Raw genomic sequence first — 19,905 nt, forward strand, 5'->3', positions numbered from 1 at the left:
GGGATTGTGTGTATGAGTGTCTAAGTGCTCACCGTTTCATAATAATTACTAATGAAATTCTAGATCTGTAATAACATTTCAGATATCTAAAACAAACCATATGCTTGTTAAAAAAAAAAAAAAAAGAGAAAAAAAGTGGAAACAGATCTACTTTAAGCCATAAATTCTTGGTAATAGAGGCCTTTTTTCTCCCCCCTTTCTGTTTATGTTTGATAGATATTTTTGTTTCTGCAGGAATGTCAACTCTTAATTTCATGATGTATCATGGGCTTAAGAAAATTGAATTTAATAAAGGCAAAAGATGAATGGCACCTTTAAAGGTCCCAACACTTGTCTTTATTAGCAGGACAAACTGCAGGGTCTCCAAACACTGCTTCTCTCCAAATGAAAGTTTAAATGAAAAGTACAGCAGTGTCACAGGTTAAATTTCATTGCAGGACTGGCTAACGTCGTTAGTGAGGAGTGGGGCTGATTTCATGGGGCTGGTATCTGTTGCCTTAGATACCAGTGGAGCAAACACTGCCAGAGACTGGAAAAATCTCCGCTCTAGGAAGTGCGCAGATAAACAGCCTTTTGGGAAAGGTTCTTTACCACTTGCTTCAAAAACTGACCCAATAAGCCCAAGAGAGTAGCTGCACTTTCTCCTAAGATGCTCTGGTTGCCTCTGGGGCTCCACCCTGCTCCTGGCCATGTACTTCCCACAGACCTACAGTAATTCTGCATATTGTTAAATTTTCCACATTTTTAAAGTATGGCTTTTTATTTCCTCCATCTGTCTTAATCTGACCCTCCTGGAAGTGCTTTTTGCCTTTGGTTCTGGAAGGCGAGCGACGCCTTTGTGTATCAGATCAGCAGTAGGCTGTCTTTCAGTCTGGCTTTGCATCCAGCCAGCTGATGGCCCCTGAGGATGTTTGTGGTCCCTTAGGGCACATCCTGGCATTGCAACACAGCCCTGCTATGAAATCCAGCTGGTGTGTGTTCTTCTCTGGAAAGGGAAATGTTTGTCTTACCTTGCCATGAGCTTGCCTGATTCCATGATCACCCTCTGGGTGGGATGCGGGCCTAAGGGTCAGTGAGATGCCCCAGACCAATCTGAAAGATGGAATGGTGTTATTCTGAGGTTAAGCTTGGCTCTGTTATGGCAGCCTGTCCATTGACTTCAAACTTTGCAGCCTGTTTTCCTTCTGAACAGGAGTTTGCTGCTTTAAGAGCCTGTCTGTGGTAGGCCTTTTGAAGAGAGGATCATCTGTATCCAGCATTTCTTACTCTCTTGGGTCCTTCTGGGTGGCTGAAGCTGGTGAATTTGGGCTGCATGACAACAGGGAATCTGGCTAATACTCAAGTGGCATGTGTCATCTCCTTCTCTTAGAGCCCCTGGATCAAGTTTGCTCACTTTCCCAGTGAGGTGGTATGGCAGTAGGGAAGGATGTGCCCAGCCATCTGCTCTGCCTCATCCAGCACAGCATGCACAGGGAATGCCACAGTGGACCACGAGGAAATGTTTAAGCCATATGTCCTGTGCAGCTTCACTGCTCAATGTCTACACCTGGGCACTTCCACACTGTTAACACTTTATTTGATTTTTACATTTTTTTCTAAATTTCAATCTCAGCAGCATGCTGCTGTGCTCCTACTGCACTGGGGAGCTGCTCTGCTCTGTCTCTGGGCTGTGCCCACCATGGAAATTGGGTGTTTCTCCTGGCTATTTAAATTATCTGTTGTTTCCATTTACCCACCCAGCTTCTTGCCCTCCTGCTGCCTAGTAGGGTGGTGATGTCATCAGCTCATATGTGTAACCTCTTGATAATTTCCGCCTGCGGGTCATGAGGGTTGCAACCACAGTCCAAAAAAGTGTGTTAGTTCCTCTGCAGCGGCTGCATTTTTCACATGCTAATTTTACTCACAGGAGTTGGATTTTTTTTTCATTTTTTATTATTTCTTATTTGTCTCTTCCAGATGTTTTCAGGCAGTTTTTTTGTTGTTAAACTAATTCCGTTCATGTTTTAAAAATTTATGAAAGCACTAATAAAAATGTCAAAGTGGTAAAAATGTTAGCTTTTGCTCTGCTTTGATTAAATTTTGCAAACTGTTTTTGAATATTAAAAAGCAATATTTTTTTTATTCTCTTTCCCTCTCTGTGTTTTTCTCCAGAAGTGATTTGAGAGGCTTGTTGCATGGATATCACTCAGCAGGCTCATTTGCACTCCAGAACCTTGGTGCCATGGATCTCTATTAAATAACATAGACAAATTATTCTTTAAAGACACCAAACAAATTGTCACTTCTCCTCTTACATTAAACTAGAAGGAAGAAAGGGAGTGGAGAAGGAGGGGGGTGAACACAAAGGATTTTATCGCTTTATTTAGTGGGCGGCTTTTTTAATTTCATGTATATTTTTTAATAATTGAGAAATCCATCGCAACTGGATTTGTTTAAACTTTTTATTAACAGGTTCATGTAAATTTTTGATTGCTGATTATTCAAATAATTGAACATTCTTCTGATGAAGGAACGTTTTTATTTCCCTATCAGCATAAATTGGCTACAAAGAGGAAAATGAAGCAGGGCTTGCTACTGTGCTGTATCCCATAGGGATGGATTTGGGGGGAGCTTTCAGCTCCTCTTCTCAGTCTGTTGGAGGAGAGCAATCCTCCCAGCCTCTCCAGAGAAGAAGGTGCTTCATGCAGTAGTTCCTGTTGTCTGTCTGATGTTGTCCTCTAAAAGGATGGTGGGCTGAAAAGATTGAGACTGGTCTTGGAGAGGGCACATCCCCTGTGATGTCCTTGCTAAACAGCTGTGAGCCCATTGCAAGTACAGCTTCATATTCCCTGGGTAGCACATGAGAGTGGTGTGAGACCACCTTCTTTAGGTTCAGCTTCGGCAGCTGCAGTGCTGAGCACAGAGACCTCCTTGCAGCCTGTCCTGGCTGTGATCAGCATCAGCACCATCCTCATCTGTTCTGGTGGTGTTGGATGTGCTCTGTGCTGTGGCACCACCTTCCCACTTCTGCAGAGCTTTGTGTTGAGTTTATTTTTGTTTGGAACTATCATGCTACCTTGCTAGATGGGATAATTTCCAGCTTCATTTCTTGTTTGTTTTAAATGAACAGCTGCTTTTCTTTTTGCCCTATTCAGGAAATCATCGAATTCCCTATCCTGAAGCTGAATGGCAGGACGATGGAGATCGAATCCACCTTTCACATGTATGTTCAGCCTGTGGTGCATCCCCAGCTTACGCCCTTCTGTACAGAGGTAAAGTGCAAAGGTTCCCTGGTGCTCCAAGAGTCTCTCTGGGAAGCAGGTTTCCATTGCACCAGGGACTCAGGTTGCCTCTTCACGGTGCAGCTGCAAGGCAGCATGTCATGCCAGCCTTGAGTTAATGACAAAGAGAATAATTCTTTGTTATTGCAGTAGTGAGTAAAGACTTCAGTTTGGATTAATAAATAACTCTAGCTGTGACCTGCTAACTAAGATAATTGTATTTACAGCTAACAAATGTCTCCATTGGGTGACCACCAAATGAACACACTCATGTTAGCTGATGTTCAAAATCCTGTAACCTCTTTATGAGTTCTCACAATTTTGCTGTTCTCCTCTGTGGTGGGAAAGGTCGAAGAGAGTGTGGACTGAGGAAAGACAGTGCTGTGCAGATATGTGGTTCAGAGGCACTAAATTACTCTCCTGTGGGCCTTCATGTTAGGATTTGGGGAGTCCTTCAGAGTGGTAGGATAATTTGTGTTTGTCTTTTTAAGACTTTCTTTTTGATGTTGTAATTCTGGGCCACTTGAAATGATTGCTGGAGTAGAGATGGTTGCCCTTTACTTGCTTACTCTCATTGCTGAGGACAGCTGCTCTTGAGCTGTGGCCACCTTTCCCCAGATACGGAATGAAAGTGGTAAAGCTATCCCTGAGTGTTCAGAGGAGTTAAGGAGCAGGGGTTTGGTTTTGTTGTTGATTTGGGTTTTTTTTTGTTTTTTTTTTTGTTTGTTTGTTTTTTTGTTTGTTTGTTTGTTTGTTTTGTTTATTTTTGTTTTGGTTTTTTTTGTTTGGTTTTTTTTTTTTTTTTTTTTTTAATTCAACCCAAAAAGTTAACTGTTTTTCCAAGTGTTTTCCCTCCTTGCCATAATCATCCAAATTTTTACCAGCTCAATTTTTGCCAGCTCAATGACTAAAATACTGGCTGTGGGAATCAGTGTACTCAAGTTCTTCATTCTGTCCCTGTCTTGTCATCAACACCATGGTGTGTTTTCCCCTATCTCTGTGGCTACAGACTTAAGCCCATGGAGGGCTTGTCCCACCTGTACTAGCCTGATGAAAAATGACTCCTCTGTGTTAGGTGGAGTCCCCTCCAGAACCAACCAGCCCCTTCCATATTTTCACATTGTAAAAACAAATACTTATTTTTATTCTCCTGTAACTCAAAACCATCTGAAGGCATTTTATTTAAACTTAAAAAAAAAAAAAAAGACTAAGCACAGAAAACATTATTCCCCAGAGAAGAGCTTTCAGAAAGTTATAAACGTGTGAGAACAGAGGGTTATAATGGAAATGGTTTTGCAACCTTAATGCTAGAAGGCTGGGCAACTACTTTGGCTGTCCTTATCCCCATGAGACTTGCTGGACATATGCTTGTACAAATGTGATAAATATCACAGCTTGCACCTGATCTTTGCTAAAGACAGCATCATCTTCTAGAGCTGAGCCCAAAATGTCGGCCTTGCAAGTCACCTAAATTCTGGAGAGAAGTCTCATTAACTCACACCAAATCTCCTTTTTCTGGAAATCTCTCTATTGCATCCTTTCCCCTGTTTCTAAAGACTGCGGCTCTGTTCTTGCACAAGAGCCTGCATGACTTGCTTGGTGCATGCTTGTGGTTCAGCTTCGTGAGCTGAACAGAGCCTCCAGTCTGCTGCAATCTAGGGACAGTCAGAGGTTCTCTAGATGATGACCCTGTGACCAGCATTCAGCCCATCTAATGCTCCTGTACTGCAGTGATGGTTTCTTCATGTTCTCTTGCTCCAGGGGGTCTGGAACAGATGTTTGTGCTTCCTGTGTGGAGCTTTGAAGCAAGTGAAGCTGAGTGTGTCTCTGTGTTTGTGATGGCTGTGCTTTTGCAGGATGGGCACATGTGCCCCAGATCAGCATTCTGCTGCAGACTCTGCTGTGAACCTGGGTCTGGCATCATGTCCAGAGTTGGGTGAAAATGGGCAGTACTGAGTCCAGCAGGCAAAATGATTGCAGAATACACCCCACCACCCCCCCCCCCCAGGGGATTGCAGTCCCCTGACCTGTTGCAGAGGGCTGCTGAAGGTCCAAGAGTGGGATCATGGTTGGAGACTTGACTTGTTCCTGGGGCCTGAGTATGGGGCTGAGTTTGAAACCCTACCCTGAGAGCCACTGGTGAACGTTACGAAACAGTAGGGTGCTGCTAGGTAGGTGCAGAGATCATCCCTGTGCCACTGGTTTGCTTGAGACCCCAGGGACACAGCCAGGATGTGCTCTTGCAGAGCTGCTGCCTGAACTGCTCCAGCACTTGTTATCGACTTTCTGCTGGTTTATGTTTTCTGAAAAATACTAATTTTGCTAAATGCCAGTAAAGGGCTTTGTCTAGGTACCTCTGCTTACAAAGGTTGAGATTTATTGGCTTCTTTGTCTACAAAGAAAGACCAGGCCTGATTCTCAGATGGTACATCAGAGACAAGTGCTTAGGTAATCAGAAAACTGTCTTGGAGTAGAAATAGGATGATTTTCCAGATAAACTCTCCAGGAAAAGCACTGGTGTTGACATTACATGGGAGCCTATCTACTGTGCTGCCGATTCCCCCTCTCTCCTCTGCCTTTGCTAAGCAGTAGAACTGCTTGGTTTAGACTCTGTGTAGAAGGGTTACTGGGGTTGCTTGACATTACTCCTTGGGTTTGGATTACCTCTTCCATGCCTCTTCCTTGGAGACAAGCATGGGAGGGTTGCCTGGAAGGGTGGAGAGCTTGTTGCCTCCCTCAAGACATCACTTTGCTGACCTTTTGGTATGTCTGTGCTCTTCCCTGGCTATAGGATGTTTCTCCAACTCCCCACATCAATGGCCAGGAGCTGTGTTCCAGTGCTGGCTTACTCTGAGACCTCATCTCGTCCCCTTTCTCCTGACCTGCCTCTGTAAAACAACAGGTCATGAACCTTGGTTATTGTGAGGGGTGAGCTGAATGCTTAGGCAGAGAACTAGTTAAAAACTGTTATTAGGTGTATAAAGCGCATCATGCCTTTTTGAAAGATGCAGATTATTTTTCTGGTGCCCAAGAAAGTTCTTGCCAGGAGCTTAAGGAGAAGTTTCCTCTACATGCAAGGTGCTTGTACAGATCTTTTCACAATACTTTGCTCTCCTTTTATGACTAATTTTTATTGCTTTTTTTTTCCTGAAGGAATAGACAATAAAAATACAAAAAGATAAAGGCACTATAGCTTGCTTATGTTCCCAAGTACCTCATGCTTCTTGGGATAACCAGAAATTTTACAATTGTGCAGTTTTATGTTTTTATACTTTTTCAAAGCTGCAAGACCAGATAATGCTGCAGAGATCCAATGCTAGGTTGGATGTGGCACATATGGACATAACTGATAACAAAAAGTATCAGAAAGGGTGAGAGAGTAGAAATCTGGTCCAGTTTAAGCACTCTGACCTGTATTGAAATGTACCTATGGAGCAAATACATTCCTTTGTATTCATGTGTGTGATTTCTGCAGCGTGAATCTTGTGTGTGTGTGTGCTTGGTGATGTGTCCTTGTACAGACAGGCTGGTACATTGCTTGGCCTGGCAGGGAAGGACAGAAGGAGTTTTGGGCAAGAATAAGCAGTGACTCTTGGTAGCACCTCTGCATCCGCCTTCATATCCCTCCCTCCTCCTGATGTGAAATGTCTGGATGAGGCCATTACAGCCTCTCCTCCCATGGCATCAAGGGTGTAGTGCTCCACAGTTACAATCCTGAGGGTGCCTGGAACAGCAGAAACCATTTGCATCAGTACTGGCTGAGATAGTGAAAGGTCGCCTGTCATACTTAGCACAGAAAAAACTTGGACCTCTTGGAGCAGGTTCAGAGGAGGGCAATGAACATGAGCAGAGGGATGAAACACCTCTCCTGTGAGGTAAGGCTGAGAGCTTTGGAGTTGTTCAGCTTGGAGAAGACTCCCAAGAGACCTTATTGTGACCTTTTAGTACTTAAGAGAGCCTATAAGAGAGACTTTTCAGTTGGCCCCATTGTGACAGGACAAGGAATAATGACTTTAAACTATCCAACTAAGTGTACAAAAAAAGATTTTTACATTGAGGGTGGTGAAACAGTGGCACAGGTTGCCAGAGAGGTAACATTCAAGGTCAGGTTGGATGGGGCTGTGAGCAACCTGATCTAGTTGAAGATGTCACTGCTCACTTGTGAGGGAGGTTGGACTGGATGGACTTTAAAAGTCCCTTCCAAAACAAACTATTATATGATTTTGTGTTCCTTTCCGAACACACCTTTCAGTCACATCCAAAGATTTGGGTTGAGCTGCTGCCCAAAAGGCAGAACCAACACTTTGCAAATAGGTGATCTGTCCACCTGTGCCAGAAGAATACATGGAGAGAAAGATGTCAAGAAAAGCAAAAACCATGCCAACGAGCTTTAAAAACTGCTCTGAAGAGCCATGCGTTAGTTCCTCAAATCTATTTGCTTCTCAGAGTATGGAAATCTGTAGGTAGCAGCTGTTAACCCAATTAAAATAGAGATTAATATAAAAACAGATTCTGAAATACAAGAGAGTATCTGTGTCCCTCCACTTTCCTAAAATTCCACTTCATAATGGCTTGATGAACTTGAAAAACACACCTAGAGGAGCTCTACATTATTAAAATTAAAATATTTTCCCTAAAAGGTATGTATTGCCATTTCTTGGGAGTCACTATGAGAAAATAATCTTTCCACTTACAGTTTATTCAATGAGTCAGGTATTTGGTATTCATTAAATGTAATTATAGTTTAATTGGAGTTTAATATAATTTCTTTTTCTATCCTCCAAGTTCAGTGCTGTAAGCCAAGCAGCCAAAGAAACTGAGAGATAGAAACCATTTAGCTTTGTTCAGTTGCCACATACTTAATAAAGCAGAGCCCTCTGGTCTGTGAGAGGACTTATGCTGTACGAGTGGGTTGAGCTGGTCTGTGTGGAAGAGTTACTCCTGGGTGATGGTGGGGCCATCAGTATCTCTCAACTGGATGCTATGGCTTCCAGAGGCGTGGATGCTTCTAGGTTGTGCTTGACCTTTATTTCATGAAAATGTGTGAGATGTGTAGCTTCAGGAAAGTGCCATATGAAGTGAAATCCCATAGTGTGCACTTGTTTTAATAATGATTTTTTTAATTACTTGGGTGCATTGATGGCAAGCTACTGAACTCCAATATTCAATATGTTAAAAGACAGTTTTGTCAGTTGGAAGGCAGGCAGAAAAATTATCTGTTTTCCATGTGCCTCAAGCTCTCTTGGGCAGACACAAGGAGAGGCCCATGAGACTGGATCTTTTAATGCATGTGTTTAGCTTTGAGCAGCTGAGCAGTCTAGGAGCAGTCAGTAGGAGTATCTGTTGGCAGGATCTCTTCTAAGGAGCCTACTAAGGAAAACAGACTAGACAGGCCTCTGGAAGAAAGTGCTTTTCTTCAGATTTCATTCCATTATTTTAAATACAATTTTGAACTGCCGAGGAGTGCAGTGATGGACTATGGGAACATGCACATGCTGTCTGCCTAGCTCAGGGGAGGATGACTGGGTCCACTTCAGATCTCTCTTACCAATACTTCTCTGTTTGGTTCATCTAACACTGAAATTTTGGTGTCACTGTGATAGCAGAGAAATGTTCAGAGACCTTGGTAGTTACCACTGCCTGTGTACATCAAGGCAACACCAAAACTGCTGAAAGGTATATTGAAAAAGGCATCATGCTAGTGCATTACACTGCTCCCCAAGTGGACCCTTCCCTGCTGAGAACTTGCAGTTTTGTGGTGTGGGTAGGAGCCCCACTACATTTCTGTGTTTGGGATGAAGCTGTGCCCTTGCCTGTGGCTGGGGAGCTACCAGGGTCACTTTGCTGTGGCTGGCTCCTCATCAACACCCATATGGGTCACAGGGCCATGTTATGGTTGCAGGAAGATGGACAGGAGAGTAGACCTCTCTAATGATCTTTTGAGTACTGCTCTGGTGACTGCTTTCCGTTTGTCTCTGTTTCAGCTGACTGGGATTATTCAAGGCATGGTGGATGGGCAGCCGAGCCTCCAGCAAGTGCTTGAGGTAAGCAGAGTAACCTTTAGTTCTCACACTCTGACCTCTGGTCTTGTAGTCCCCTCTTCATCTCTTTCCCTGCACCCTCCCCTTGCTGAGAATCGAACCGCGTAATTTGACTATGATTACAGCTTCATTAGAATAACATTTGCTGTCACACTGGTGACACACTGCTGAGATTATTGAACCATTGATCTGTCATCTCCAGCTGTTCATGTCAAGGGTGCTGACAAGATATCCAAATTCCTGCCAGTGGATAGGAGAAGAGGCGATTCTTTCTTGAGCCAGTTTTAAAACACCAAGACATTGCTCAAGACCACTGCTCTGGCAGATTCTGCTTTCATTTCTTTTTCCATCCCTCAGCACTTTATTAAATTATTTTTTCTACCTGTTTAAATGCTCAATAATACGTGTAGTATAGAAAAAAAATGCCTCTGAAATCTAATCTAAAGGATGTGTGAATGCAGATACAGCCCTAATAATACCTTCTTCTTAATGTGGAATTCCTAGAGCATTTAAGGTTTAATTAGCTTGGAAGTATTTCTCCATCAATAGCTTTTGTTGGTAGTCAGGTAGTGAAGGAAACCTCTTCAAGCAGAGCCCACTTGGGCTGCAGGTTGGTGTTTGATGCGTCGTCAGGATTTCCACTGCTGTGTTACCTAATTGTTCCTAATCAGAAAAATTGCAACAATTATTTATCTGAGGAAAGCAAATTAAAGGTGTTAAAATCCTCCATGGAGACAGCACTTGATGGGCACTCACATCAGGGAGTTTAGAAAGGTTACCACTGCTGTTCCCAACTCCAGGCAGGCTCATGTGGGACTGGCTGGGAGATCCTGTCAGCCAAAGGGAGTGTGGCTGAGAGGCTGGATGCTGCTTTTCTGGGGAGTTTTACTCAGAGGGAAGTTGTACAGTCAGTCACAGGAAGAAGCATCGACCCCTGGCAGGAAAGGCGGTGTCAGTGACATGAGACTGAAGATGTGCTCTGCAGACGTGATGTCTCACATCCATGCAAACCCCCAGCTATCCAGAAAGGATACAGCATCTTGCTTGTCCATAAACATATGGATGCATGTACCTGTTCCCTGCAGGAGGGAGAGCCCTCTTTTCCTGGGTGAATGTAGATCACTACTGGAGTATTCCAGAAAATGACTCATTCTGTTTCTGTGGAAGCTTCTTAGAGTGTGGAAACACTTATGTAGAATTTTTTTTATTTGGACAGAAAAGGTGTTCATACAGCACCATGTTTCTAGGTTAAAATGAGATTCAGGACAGACAGCTTCTGAGGCATGCTGGTTTACTCAGGAGTGAAAGGTGTCAAGCAAGGGAAAAGAGGAGGGATTTCTGGGAAAATGCTGCTAGTGAGGTTGCTTAATAACAGTTGATTGCCTGCCACTGCAAGATTTTGAGCATGTTGTTTGCTAGTTTTAGCTGGAAGAAGTGTCTATGCAGGGCTTCTAGTCTAGGTTAGTTCCTTAATCCCTGAGGTGGATTGCATCCTCCAGGTTAACATGGCCCAGGACCCCGAACATCTGTGGGAAGTTGATCAGGAATAGTGGATCCACTTTAAATCCACACTACTCTGAACAAGCACTTCTTCAGAACTGTAAGAAGGAAGGAAGAATCCAGCCTGGAGAGGAAAGGGACACCTGGCTGTGCTTGTTATTGCCACACAGTGCCTGTGTGTGCCCAGCCCTTCCATTTTTTTCCCCTTCCCATATCCCCCTGGTGCTATATGAATTCATGTGTGTGAGAAATGCTGTAGGGGAAGGATGCCATTTCAATATACCTGTCTTTTCTTCTTGCTGGAGGGGACAAAAGTTATGTTTCCTATGAGCCTCTTTAGTACAGGGAGAGGAGAAATGCCAGGTAGCAGCACAGTTGTATAGTCCTGTTAACGCTGCACAACTTTCATCCCTCCACAAGTAGAGCTGCTGCGATGTCTGATAAGATCATCTCTCCTCTGGTTGCCTGATGTCTCCTATCAGAAATCTTCAAAGGTCCAAACGTGCTGTTGTTGAGATGGCAAGCAAAGAGAGAAGAGAGGGAGGGAGAGATTGGATAAGATCACAATTTTCTTCTCTCTTGATTGCAAGCAGCTTATCTGAGTTTAACTCTTGTGGCTCGGCCTGTCTCTGCAAAACTCATCCCCTTTTCTTGCCTTCCTTTCAGAGGGTTGACGAGTGGATGGCAAAGGAAGGCCTCTTAGATCCCAGCGTCAAGTCGATTTTTGTGACCTGTGGAGACTGGGATTTGAAAGTGATGTGAGTATGGGAGGGGAGGGAGATTTTCTTGGGCTTTATTGCTCCATGCTTGCCTGTAGTGCATATGTCTTTGTTCTTGCAAGCCTCCAACTGTCCCTAGTCATTGTTTCTTAGGGAAATTGTTGTTTGCCATGCATAACTGGGAGAGGAGAGTTGTTTCAGAAGACAGTTGGGTGCTGGGCACGGTGCAAGATCACTGCCTAGGATATTCCCTATAGTGAGTGAAGCCTTGCAGAACCCCAAGAAAAGTATAAACTGGAGCTTTGTGATGTTTTGCCTTTTACCCAATATACTTTCCAAAGGGATGGATATTTCTGAGTGCATATGTGGATGATCAAATGATGATCCTTACCTGACACTCTACATTTAAGGGTTTTTCTGTCATCTTGGCACAGTAATTCAATGTGAATCACAGAGTAGTCTTTGGAGTAGAATACAAGCACAATGCAATCCAGGTCTGGCATGTTCCAGTGGTGTTCTTATTGTTATCTTCATCAGCTGGGTGAATATCTGGCAAGTACCAGGTCGGGGCCTGCTCTGGGATCTGCAAATGTTAGTATGTATGTACATGTTTTGTTAGAAAAATAGCTAAGCCACAACCTAGAAATGTTATTGTAAGAATGGAGTTAAATGTCCAAAAATTAAATTAGTTCAATCTCCAAAGTGTTTGCAGATCAGTGCCCTATAGAGCTGAATTCTCTTCATATAATCTTGCTTCAGCTTTTCATTTTCCTGTGGTGCTGGATAAAGACTCCTGTTGTTATCACACCAGTAAAGCATGGGCTTGACACATCCCATCCTAAACTGACAGCCACAACTCGTTAGTAGTGTTACTTGGTTTTCACTGTGACATTGGTTTCCCCAAGCTGGAAGCCTAAATAAACTACACATAGTCTAGGAGCAATCAGCACCAGTTCTTCCCTGACAAGGAGTCTTTCCAGAGTGGCAGCTCCTTGCCTTTTCTTTGTGTAATTAGTGAAACATGAAATATGGGGTCCAAAGCTCAGCACAAGCACTAGTGGTGATGAGAAATTGGCTCCAGACAGAGACAGAGGGGTGGTATTTGAATGTTTGAGTCAGAGTCTTGGTCTTTCCTCAGGCTGTGTCCAGAGCTCATATATATTGCAAGTTCCTGTGTTAGTTGCTTAAATTAGGAGTGAGTTATTTTTCATTATATATATAATTTTTAAGCTTCTGTTAGAGACCATCACAGTTGCTGTGCTAAACTTCTGTTTCTCATGTATTCTATTTTCTCTGTTCTTTACTCCTGTATTGCTGTGTGAGGGTCCAATTTACCACTTTGTCTATGGTTGTGAGAAACAGTTATCTTTGCTCCAAGCCTATCTTTCCTAGCTTTCACAGCTGTCTGACAAGATTCCTAGGTAATGACATCCTCACTTGGCGTTCATATGGAAAAAGCAACCTGGATGTTTTGTGTGGCTTTTTTTTTTTTTTCCTTCAGAGCTCTACAGCAGGCAAATGAAGGTAAAGATGATCTCCATTTGTGGTGAGCCATAGGGGTTGTGAGGGGAGCTGGCTCAGAGGGACATGCTGTTCTGGAGTGGAGATACACTGTTCACCATTTGCAGTGGTCTCTCGCATGGATTGTCCCTCACTAGTCAGCTGGAAAAGAAGACTCCACTCCTGGCCATGAGGTTGTCGAGAGTGGTTCATTTATCCCTCTTCCTTTTAAATTTTTTTTTTAAACCATTAACTTCAGAATTCAATCCTGAAGCATCTTCAGGGCAAAGCAGAAAATACGTTCTGTGTTTCCAAGCACATGGACAGCAGGAGTCTGGCTGCAGCCTCCTGGTGAGTAGCGCATCACGCTGCTCCATTGCCGATTGGGTGCTGCAGTGTGTAGCGTCACATCTGATTAGCACCATGCCAGTGGATGAGGCTCGAGTGAGGACTCCCTGCCAGCTCTGACTTGTCTCATTTCCCATTACTTTTATCCGTCACCACAAATGCCGAGTCTCCCTCCTGAACTAATTAAGTTTGCGTGTGTTTAGACACATTGCCAAATAGGGTTTAGCAAAGCAGAACTGAGCATCTCTTTTTAAAGAGAGAAAGCAGAGCTGAAACAAGGCTGCTCAGACAGGGAGACAGAGCCTCAGAGATGTGGAACATCCATGAGGTATTCCAGGGAATCACTCCATGCTTCCCTACAAGACCTGTGGTGTAGCTGATGCCCTTTGCTACCACTTTGAGACCACACTATGGTCACAAAAGGGACTAGGAAGGGAGGTGGTGCTGTTTGTCCACATTTGGAAGAGTGTTGTTGGAACATTGCATGGTAAAAACCTGGCTGGGTTCCAGAGGAATTGAGGACACTGAGGTGAGTGCAATGCTTCCTGGCTTAAGGAGCCACCCCTTGTGACAAGTTTACTTGTAACTCTGCTCTTTCTTTTCTCAGCTTCCTTAGTAATGACAGCTGCTTGCATAGCTGCTGTCCTCTTGCCCAGATCTTGAGTAGTTTGGAGTTCTTGTCCTCTGTTGTCCTTAGCTTGGCTCGTAAACCATGCAGCTTTGTTCCTGACTTCTCCAGCAGTGACGTGGGCATTTAGTTTGGCTTCTGTCTGCATGTGCTGTTCTAAAGCTGAGACATGGTGTCTTTTGAACTGGCGTGTCTACTGTGAGGGCTTCTAGTAGGTACCACTGATAGGTGCCAGGGAGGCACAGTGGGATGAGCAAGCTGGATGTGGGGAAGTGGCTGTAGCAAGGAGGAGGAATCTTCAAGCCTGTCAGTGTTGGATATAGGGATAAGGTGGGGAAATAGCTCTGCCTAAGCCAGACATTGCAATGTGTGTAGCACTCCTAGCTCAAACAAAAACACCAGAGAAATAGTGATTGTCAGAGTACTGCTCTCTGCTGATGGTGTCTGGCGCTGCTGAGTCTGCAGGATTTAGGATATAAACTCAGCTGCTAAAGGATCAGTAAAGCTTCTGCTTGGCTCAGGGATCTTCAAGAAATGAGGCACTGTGTGGCTACAGACTTGATTGCTCTTGAACACTGAAGCTTTCTTGGAAGACCACAGAGCTGTTTTTCAGTCTTCCCTTAGACAACAGGGAGCACTAGTCACAAGGAGCTGGGTGCCCAGAACCCGAAGTTCTGCTACCAAAGGGTTTGTCATGGGTGTGGTGCACCATCAGAAGATGCACCTGTTGGAAGGATTTGGTTGCTGCTGGAGAGAGTCCATTGTGTGAGAGGGCTCCTAAATGGAGCGCTGATCCTCTACTGGCTGTGCTTGGATCAACCTGCTTTCAGTTCTTGGTGTGTGTGAATCAGGCTGGAATTGGGGAGACAGCAGCTCTCTTGCCAGCCCTCCCCTTCCCTCTTGTTAAGATGCAATTTCTTTAATGAGGAAAACCTCTTGAGTAGGAACATCACCTTTCTTGAAGGCTTGTCCTGACAAGGCAGTTCAAGCCGACAGAGTCGCGTATCAGCTTCAGCAAATATCAGTCACTCATTACAGAGACTCTTCTCCCCCCCACCCCCCAGCAACACCCCTCATTCCCAGACAAGGGAATGAATCACACTTCTGCTCTTGAATACATCATGACAAGTCATAGTTCTAATGAGAGAGGGCCATTCATTCTGGGTGGAAAGTTCCCTGTGTCGACTCAGAAATGTTATTAATTAAAGAGAGCTACCTGAAGCAAAAGATGAAAGGAGCACCAGACCTGCCAAGCTAAAATATGAGTGGGGATATAGCCTCGTTAGACACACGGTCCTCAGGCCTCTGCATGCTCAGTGGGAGGATTCCTTTAGCCTGTTGCAAGGAGCTATAGTCCAAGTTTAACAGCTCCAGGGATGGAATCAGATACCTGATGTCGTCTGCTTTAGTGCTTGGACCTCATTCTGCACCTAGGTTGGAACTGACACTAGTCATTAAGCAAATAGCATTGATGTGGCATTGGGTGGCGAGGGTAACGTGCCTCTGAAGGGGCTGAGGGAGCTGCTGACTGCAGGAGACGGGTTTAGTGGAAAAGAGGGTACTTAGTATCTGCCAGAGTTGAGCCCTTGTAATATAAGCTCTTTAGTGTAGTTTATCTCTGCTGAAATGTCAAATTGCTTTCCCCTGTGTGTGGAACCAGTTTGTGGGCTCTTAAACACAATGTGAATTAATCTTGGCGACAAAAGAGGCATTTTTATCATGTGTTCATAGATACAGATTTGAAATATGGTGAGGTTAAGTGAGATGCCTGTGGCTGTGCAGGCAGGCAGAAGCAGAGCTGAAGTCTTATGTCCCAAATCTCAGACCTGCACCATAATGTCAGAAACATCAGTTAATCCTTCTCCTTCCAAATTTGAATTATTCTGTAAATGCACTGAGCATAGCCAGAAGTACATGTAGGCTTTGGTCTATATAACTCTGACATGAAGGTGCTTTAACTGCACTTATTGTGGCTGACCAGAGCATGCTAATTTATGTCTTCACAGGAAACTACTACTCAGAAGTTTTTTATTTTCTTAAATAAGTGTTAAAAGGCAAGTACTCTCTAATATAGTGATAAAACATAGTGAAGTGTTTTGAAATGTTTATAGCCCTTGGTGCTCTTCCTAGGTTGGATATTAGTAAATTCTGAGCAGTAAATTATACCATTGCTTAATTTTGTCTTACTGTTTTAATTCTTTCTTGCAAGTTACACAGAGGATGCTTGTCTTCTCTAATCAGCTCCAAGTGTGTCAATGGGTTGCTCTTTCTAGGCTTCTGTCCTGGATGTTTTTGAGATTAGAATTAGGTCGTGAATGGAAAAGAATTATTGGTTAATGTCCTCTGTATATGCTGTTCTTTATTGCAGGACCAGGAGGGGGCTGGTAACCTCTGCCTCAGAGAGAAATTGCAGATGGCCACTGACTGGAGTGAGTGGGAATGCTTGGGTAGTCATGAGGAAAGGCAGGAGAAGGTGTGGGGTGGGCTGGCTGTGTGGCAGCAGGGCAAGAGGTATGTTCAGAGTTGAGAGTAATAAGAAAGATTTGGTAACTGAAAGATAATGTAGTCATCTGCATTTGAAGCTAATAAAACAATTATTTTCCAACTAAGATTTTAGATTAGCTTGGTGGTGATTTTTTAGTGGGGATCATTTTGCTGAACAAGCCTATGCTGTATCTCTTCACATTGGCTGAACAAAGAGTGTGGTGTGAACTACAGTGAAGGGATGGGACTGAATATCCAGGGTCAGGAACCTTTTGAGTCAGCTTTGCTGATGGAGTTGTTCATGTAATTACATCCTAAAGTGCTTTGCCAGAGCTAAGCAAGGGAGCCTTGTGAGCACTTACAGGGAATAGCACTGACCCCATTCACTTCTGCGACCCTGCAGTCCAGCTTTTTGTTTTTAAAGAAAATGATATCACTTATGCAAAAAAAAATTTGGATTTTAAGATTCCCCCTCTGTACACTCTTATTTAAAATTAATATACCAGACTTGACTTTTGTTATCTTTATGTGCCAGCTACCCTGGCTGATTCCTGTTCTTGTCTTTATTTGAAATAATTGGTTGCTTGGGGTTCTGCAAGTTACATTGTCCTAGATGTCTGGGAATGTCTTTGGGTTAAGCTTTGGACATTAAATCTTTGCATAGGGATCATCATGCAATGGACTATCACCTTCAGGTCTGTTCCTTATCTGGCACATCATAGCAAAGACATTTGTCATAGTCAGGGCTGTAGTGGCTACAGATTTACTGAGCTGTGGTGCCCAGTGCACTCTGGGGAGCAGGACTCTTCTACCTGGGAATTAAGACCAAAGAAGTTGGAAGCAGCATGAAAGATGCTGAAGAAACTTACACATAAATTTGCAGTGTAGGGGAGAATGAGTCAGGCATTGCATCACGTACTTTATTTCCAGCATGGAACCTTTGGGATGGAGTAATAATTGGGTAGATCTTCTACCCCTGGGTAACTTAAGCTGTTTGAAAGCAGTCACACTGAACTGGATGTAAATCAATGGTCTCAATGCCATCTACTCATAGAGTAGGGAACCATAATTCCCTCTTCACAGGAATCACAAGGGTGAATTCTGTGTCCAGGGTTTCAATGAATTCAGGCAAAATGGTTTCAAAATCAATGGATTTATAATGGGTATCTAGCCTCTGTCTGTATGAGAGCCCTCTAATAGCTATTCAGGATTATGGTGATTCTGTGTCTTGGGCAGTTGATAAGCTGGTTGGCTTGGGACTGCAGAAGACAATCACTGGAGCGCTGTTTGCCATCTGAATTTTGGTGGTGGTGGCATGTGTGAAAAACAGGATTAGCTCCACAAAGTGTTCATTTCCTCTTAAAATAGCTTAATTTTTCTAGTGTTAGACAGCCATAGTATTTCCTGCTGGGTTTGAAATGTCAGCTTCCTTTGGATCCCAGCTCTTCTTACTTTGCAGCTGAAGTAAAGCAGTTGTGTGTTGGGACCAGTGCTGCCCTCTCAGTGGCTTGGCTGGGAGGGATGTGCTTATGCCTTCTTTGCCTAGAGAGCTCTGCTTGAAGAATACTGCTAGCATGGGAGCAGCGTCCTTCCTCTTTCACTTGCTCTGCTGTGTGGGTCTATAGGTTTCTTGAAAATGTTTTATTTTGTTGGGATGTTTGTTTCCTGTTGGGAGCCATTTTCCTGGATGGGTTCAGTCCCTTTCCTCTTGAAGCTTCTGGCTGGCAAAGACCTACTGGGCCATCTTGAGGTCATCCCTGGTATTTTCCCTCCAGCATATTCTCATGTGCCTTGTCCAGTGACACTCTGTGTCCTCAGGAGTGGATGATGGGGTGTGTGCAGGACTTGGGAGGACAGCGGAGCTGCACACTAACTTTTTGAGCTGAATCCATTTCACATGGGAATGACCTTTTTCCGTGTTTGGTCCAGGTGCTGCTGTCAGCAGCCTGGCAGCCCAAAGGCAGTGTCATGTGCTCAGACATTGATGTGGACCAGGTGTTAGTAATGATGTGAGTAATACGTAGGTGGTAGTAGAAGAAAGCAGAATAGAGAAGTCTGTGGGAAGAAGATGAAGGAAGCAGGGCAATGTCCTGTCAGGGTTGTGTCCAGGAAGTCAGGAAGTTCATACTGCCCAGGACTTCATCCTGCCAAGGTTCTACCAAGCTTTGCCTCTCTTGGAGCAAGAATTTCTCCTCCTCTCTGCCCGGCACCTACACCCTGGGACACCCTTTGTTTTAACTCTGTAGGTGCCTCTTGGTCAGCTCTAATTTCCTTGCTTCTGTTTTTCCATGTGAATGTTGAACCAGGTCTCAGTGTTGACTGTCGACCAGCACGCCCGAGGTGCCTGGGCACCAGCTGAGTTCAGTTCCTCATCCCTGCAAAACGGGTGGATGGTGTAGGCTGGGGGGAGGTTGCCAAGACCTCTCCTCCAGCTCACAATGCTCCCAGCTCTGAAGAGAACTTTTACATTTTATGGACTATTTAGCTTCCCAATGGTGATTCTAATTCTTCACAGCATGTATATGCCATTTCTTGGTTATTAAAAGGACCCCTGAAAAGGAGCTGCCCTCTGAGTCAAAGCTCTTCTATGCAGTTAATTGCAGGAAGGTTTTCCTTAGACTGTGAGGCTTAATATTTCCAAACTCTCCCTATGCGAAGAGGGTGAATTAGTACCCAGGTTTCCCCACGGCTGCAGAGACTGACCCTTGTGCACCATCAGTAAGTAGGCACAGGAAGAACACTTACGCTGGGAGTAGTTCAGACTTGAAATTGCTGTGCAGGAAGTTCACTTGATTTCTGCACAAAGCTCAAGAGTGCTTTAAAGGTTGTCTGGCCAGGCGTCTGTGTCTTTCATCTCTATATCCTTATTTGATGTGACACTTCAGGTGCCAAAGTAGCCTCCATTCCTTGGGAGCCCAAGCAAGCAACATGTTTACTGGGAAAGGAGTGATTACCTTGGACTGACTGACAGGTCAGCCAATGGATGGATGGATGGATGGATGGGCGGGCTGGAGGTGATTCAAGCAGGGAAGTTCTTTGTCAAGTCACTGTGCTGTGTATGAGAAAACAGAGGCATCAAGCCATTAGACTGTGTATTTCAGGTGTGAGGAAGCTGCTGAAATCCCCTGGCATTGTGAAATACCAAATGAAAGCACAGCAGTGTGTTGGAATTAATGAGTCTGGTGTAGGAAGAGCACATGTGAACAGACTGGAGGGTTAATGTGTGAGGATGATAGACTTAGGCAGGGGTTTGTCATCAGGATTTCTGTGTTTAGGAAGCACCTTCTAATGGCAAGACCACATAAAAAGAAATTGAGACTTGCAAGAAGAGCACTAAAAGTCATCAATTGCCAAAGTTGTTTTGCGTCTGCTGCAGGCCCGAAGCAAATTGCTGGCTTAAGGGGCTCTAAGCACCTGGGTCTTGC

At 44.1% G+C, this 19,905-nt stretch overlaps 1 protein-coding gene across 5 annotated transcripts in view; it reads left to right on the forward strand.

Annotated features, from left to right (window-relative positions):
* ERI3 (ERI1 exoribonuclease family member 3) overlaps window positions 1-19,905 on the forward strand; it is a 129,458-nt gene that overhangs the window by 20,525 nt on the left and 89,028 nt on the right. For all 5 annotated transcript variants that reach the window (XR_013340444.1, XM_021528352.3, XM_021528361.3 and 2 more), the window contains exons 3-5: window positions 3,135-3,251; window positions 9,245-9,304; window positions 11,468-11,559. Coding sequence is in view for 4 of the 5 variants with exons in the window: in XM_021528352.3 (XP_021384027.1) it covers window positions 3,135-3,251; window positions 9,245-9,304; window positions 11,468-11,559 (269 nt within the window). In the remaining variant the exon portion in view is untranslated. The remainder of the gene's footprint in view (window positions 1-3,134; window positions 3,252-9,244; window positions 9,305-11,467; window positions 11,560-19,905) is intronic.

This window comes from Lonchura striata, chromosome 9 (assembly GCF_046129695.1).
Source record: "Lonchura striata isolate bLonStr1 chromosome 9, bLonStr1.mat, whole genome shotgun sequence".
Taxonomy (NCBI): domain Eukaryota; kingdom Metazoa; phylum Chordata; class Aves; order Passeriformes; family Estrildidae; genus Lonchura; species Lonchura striata.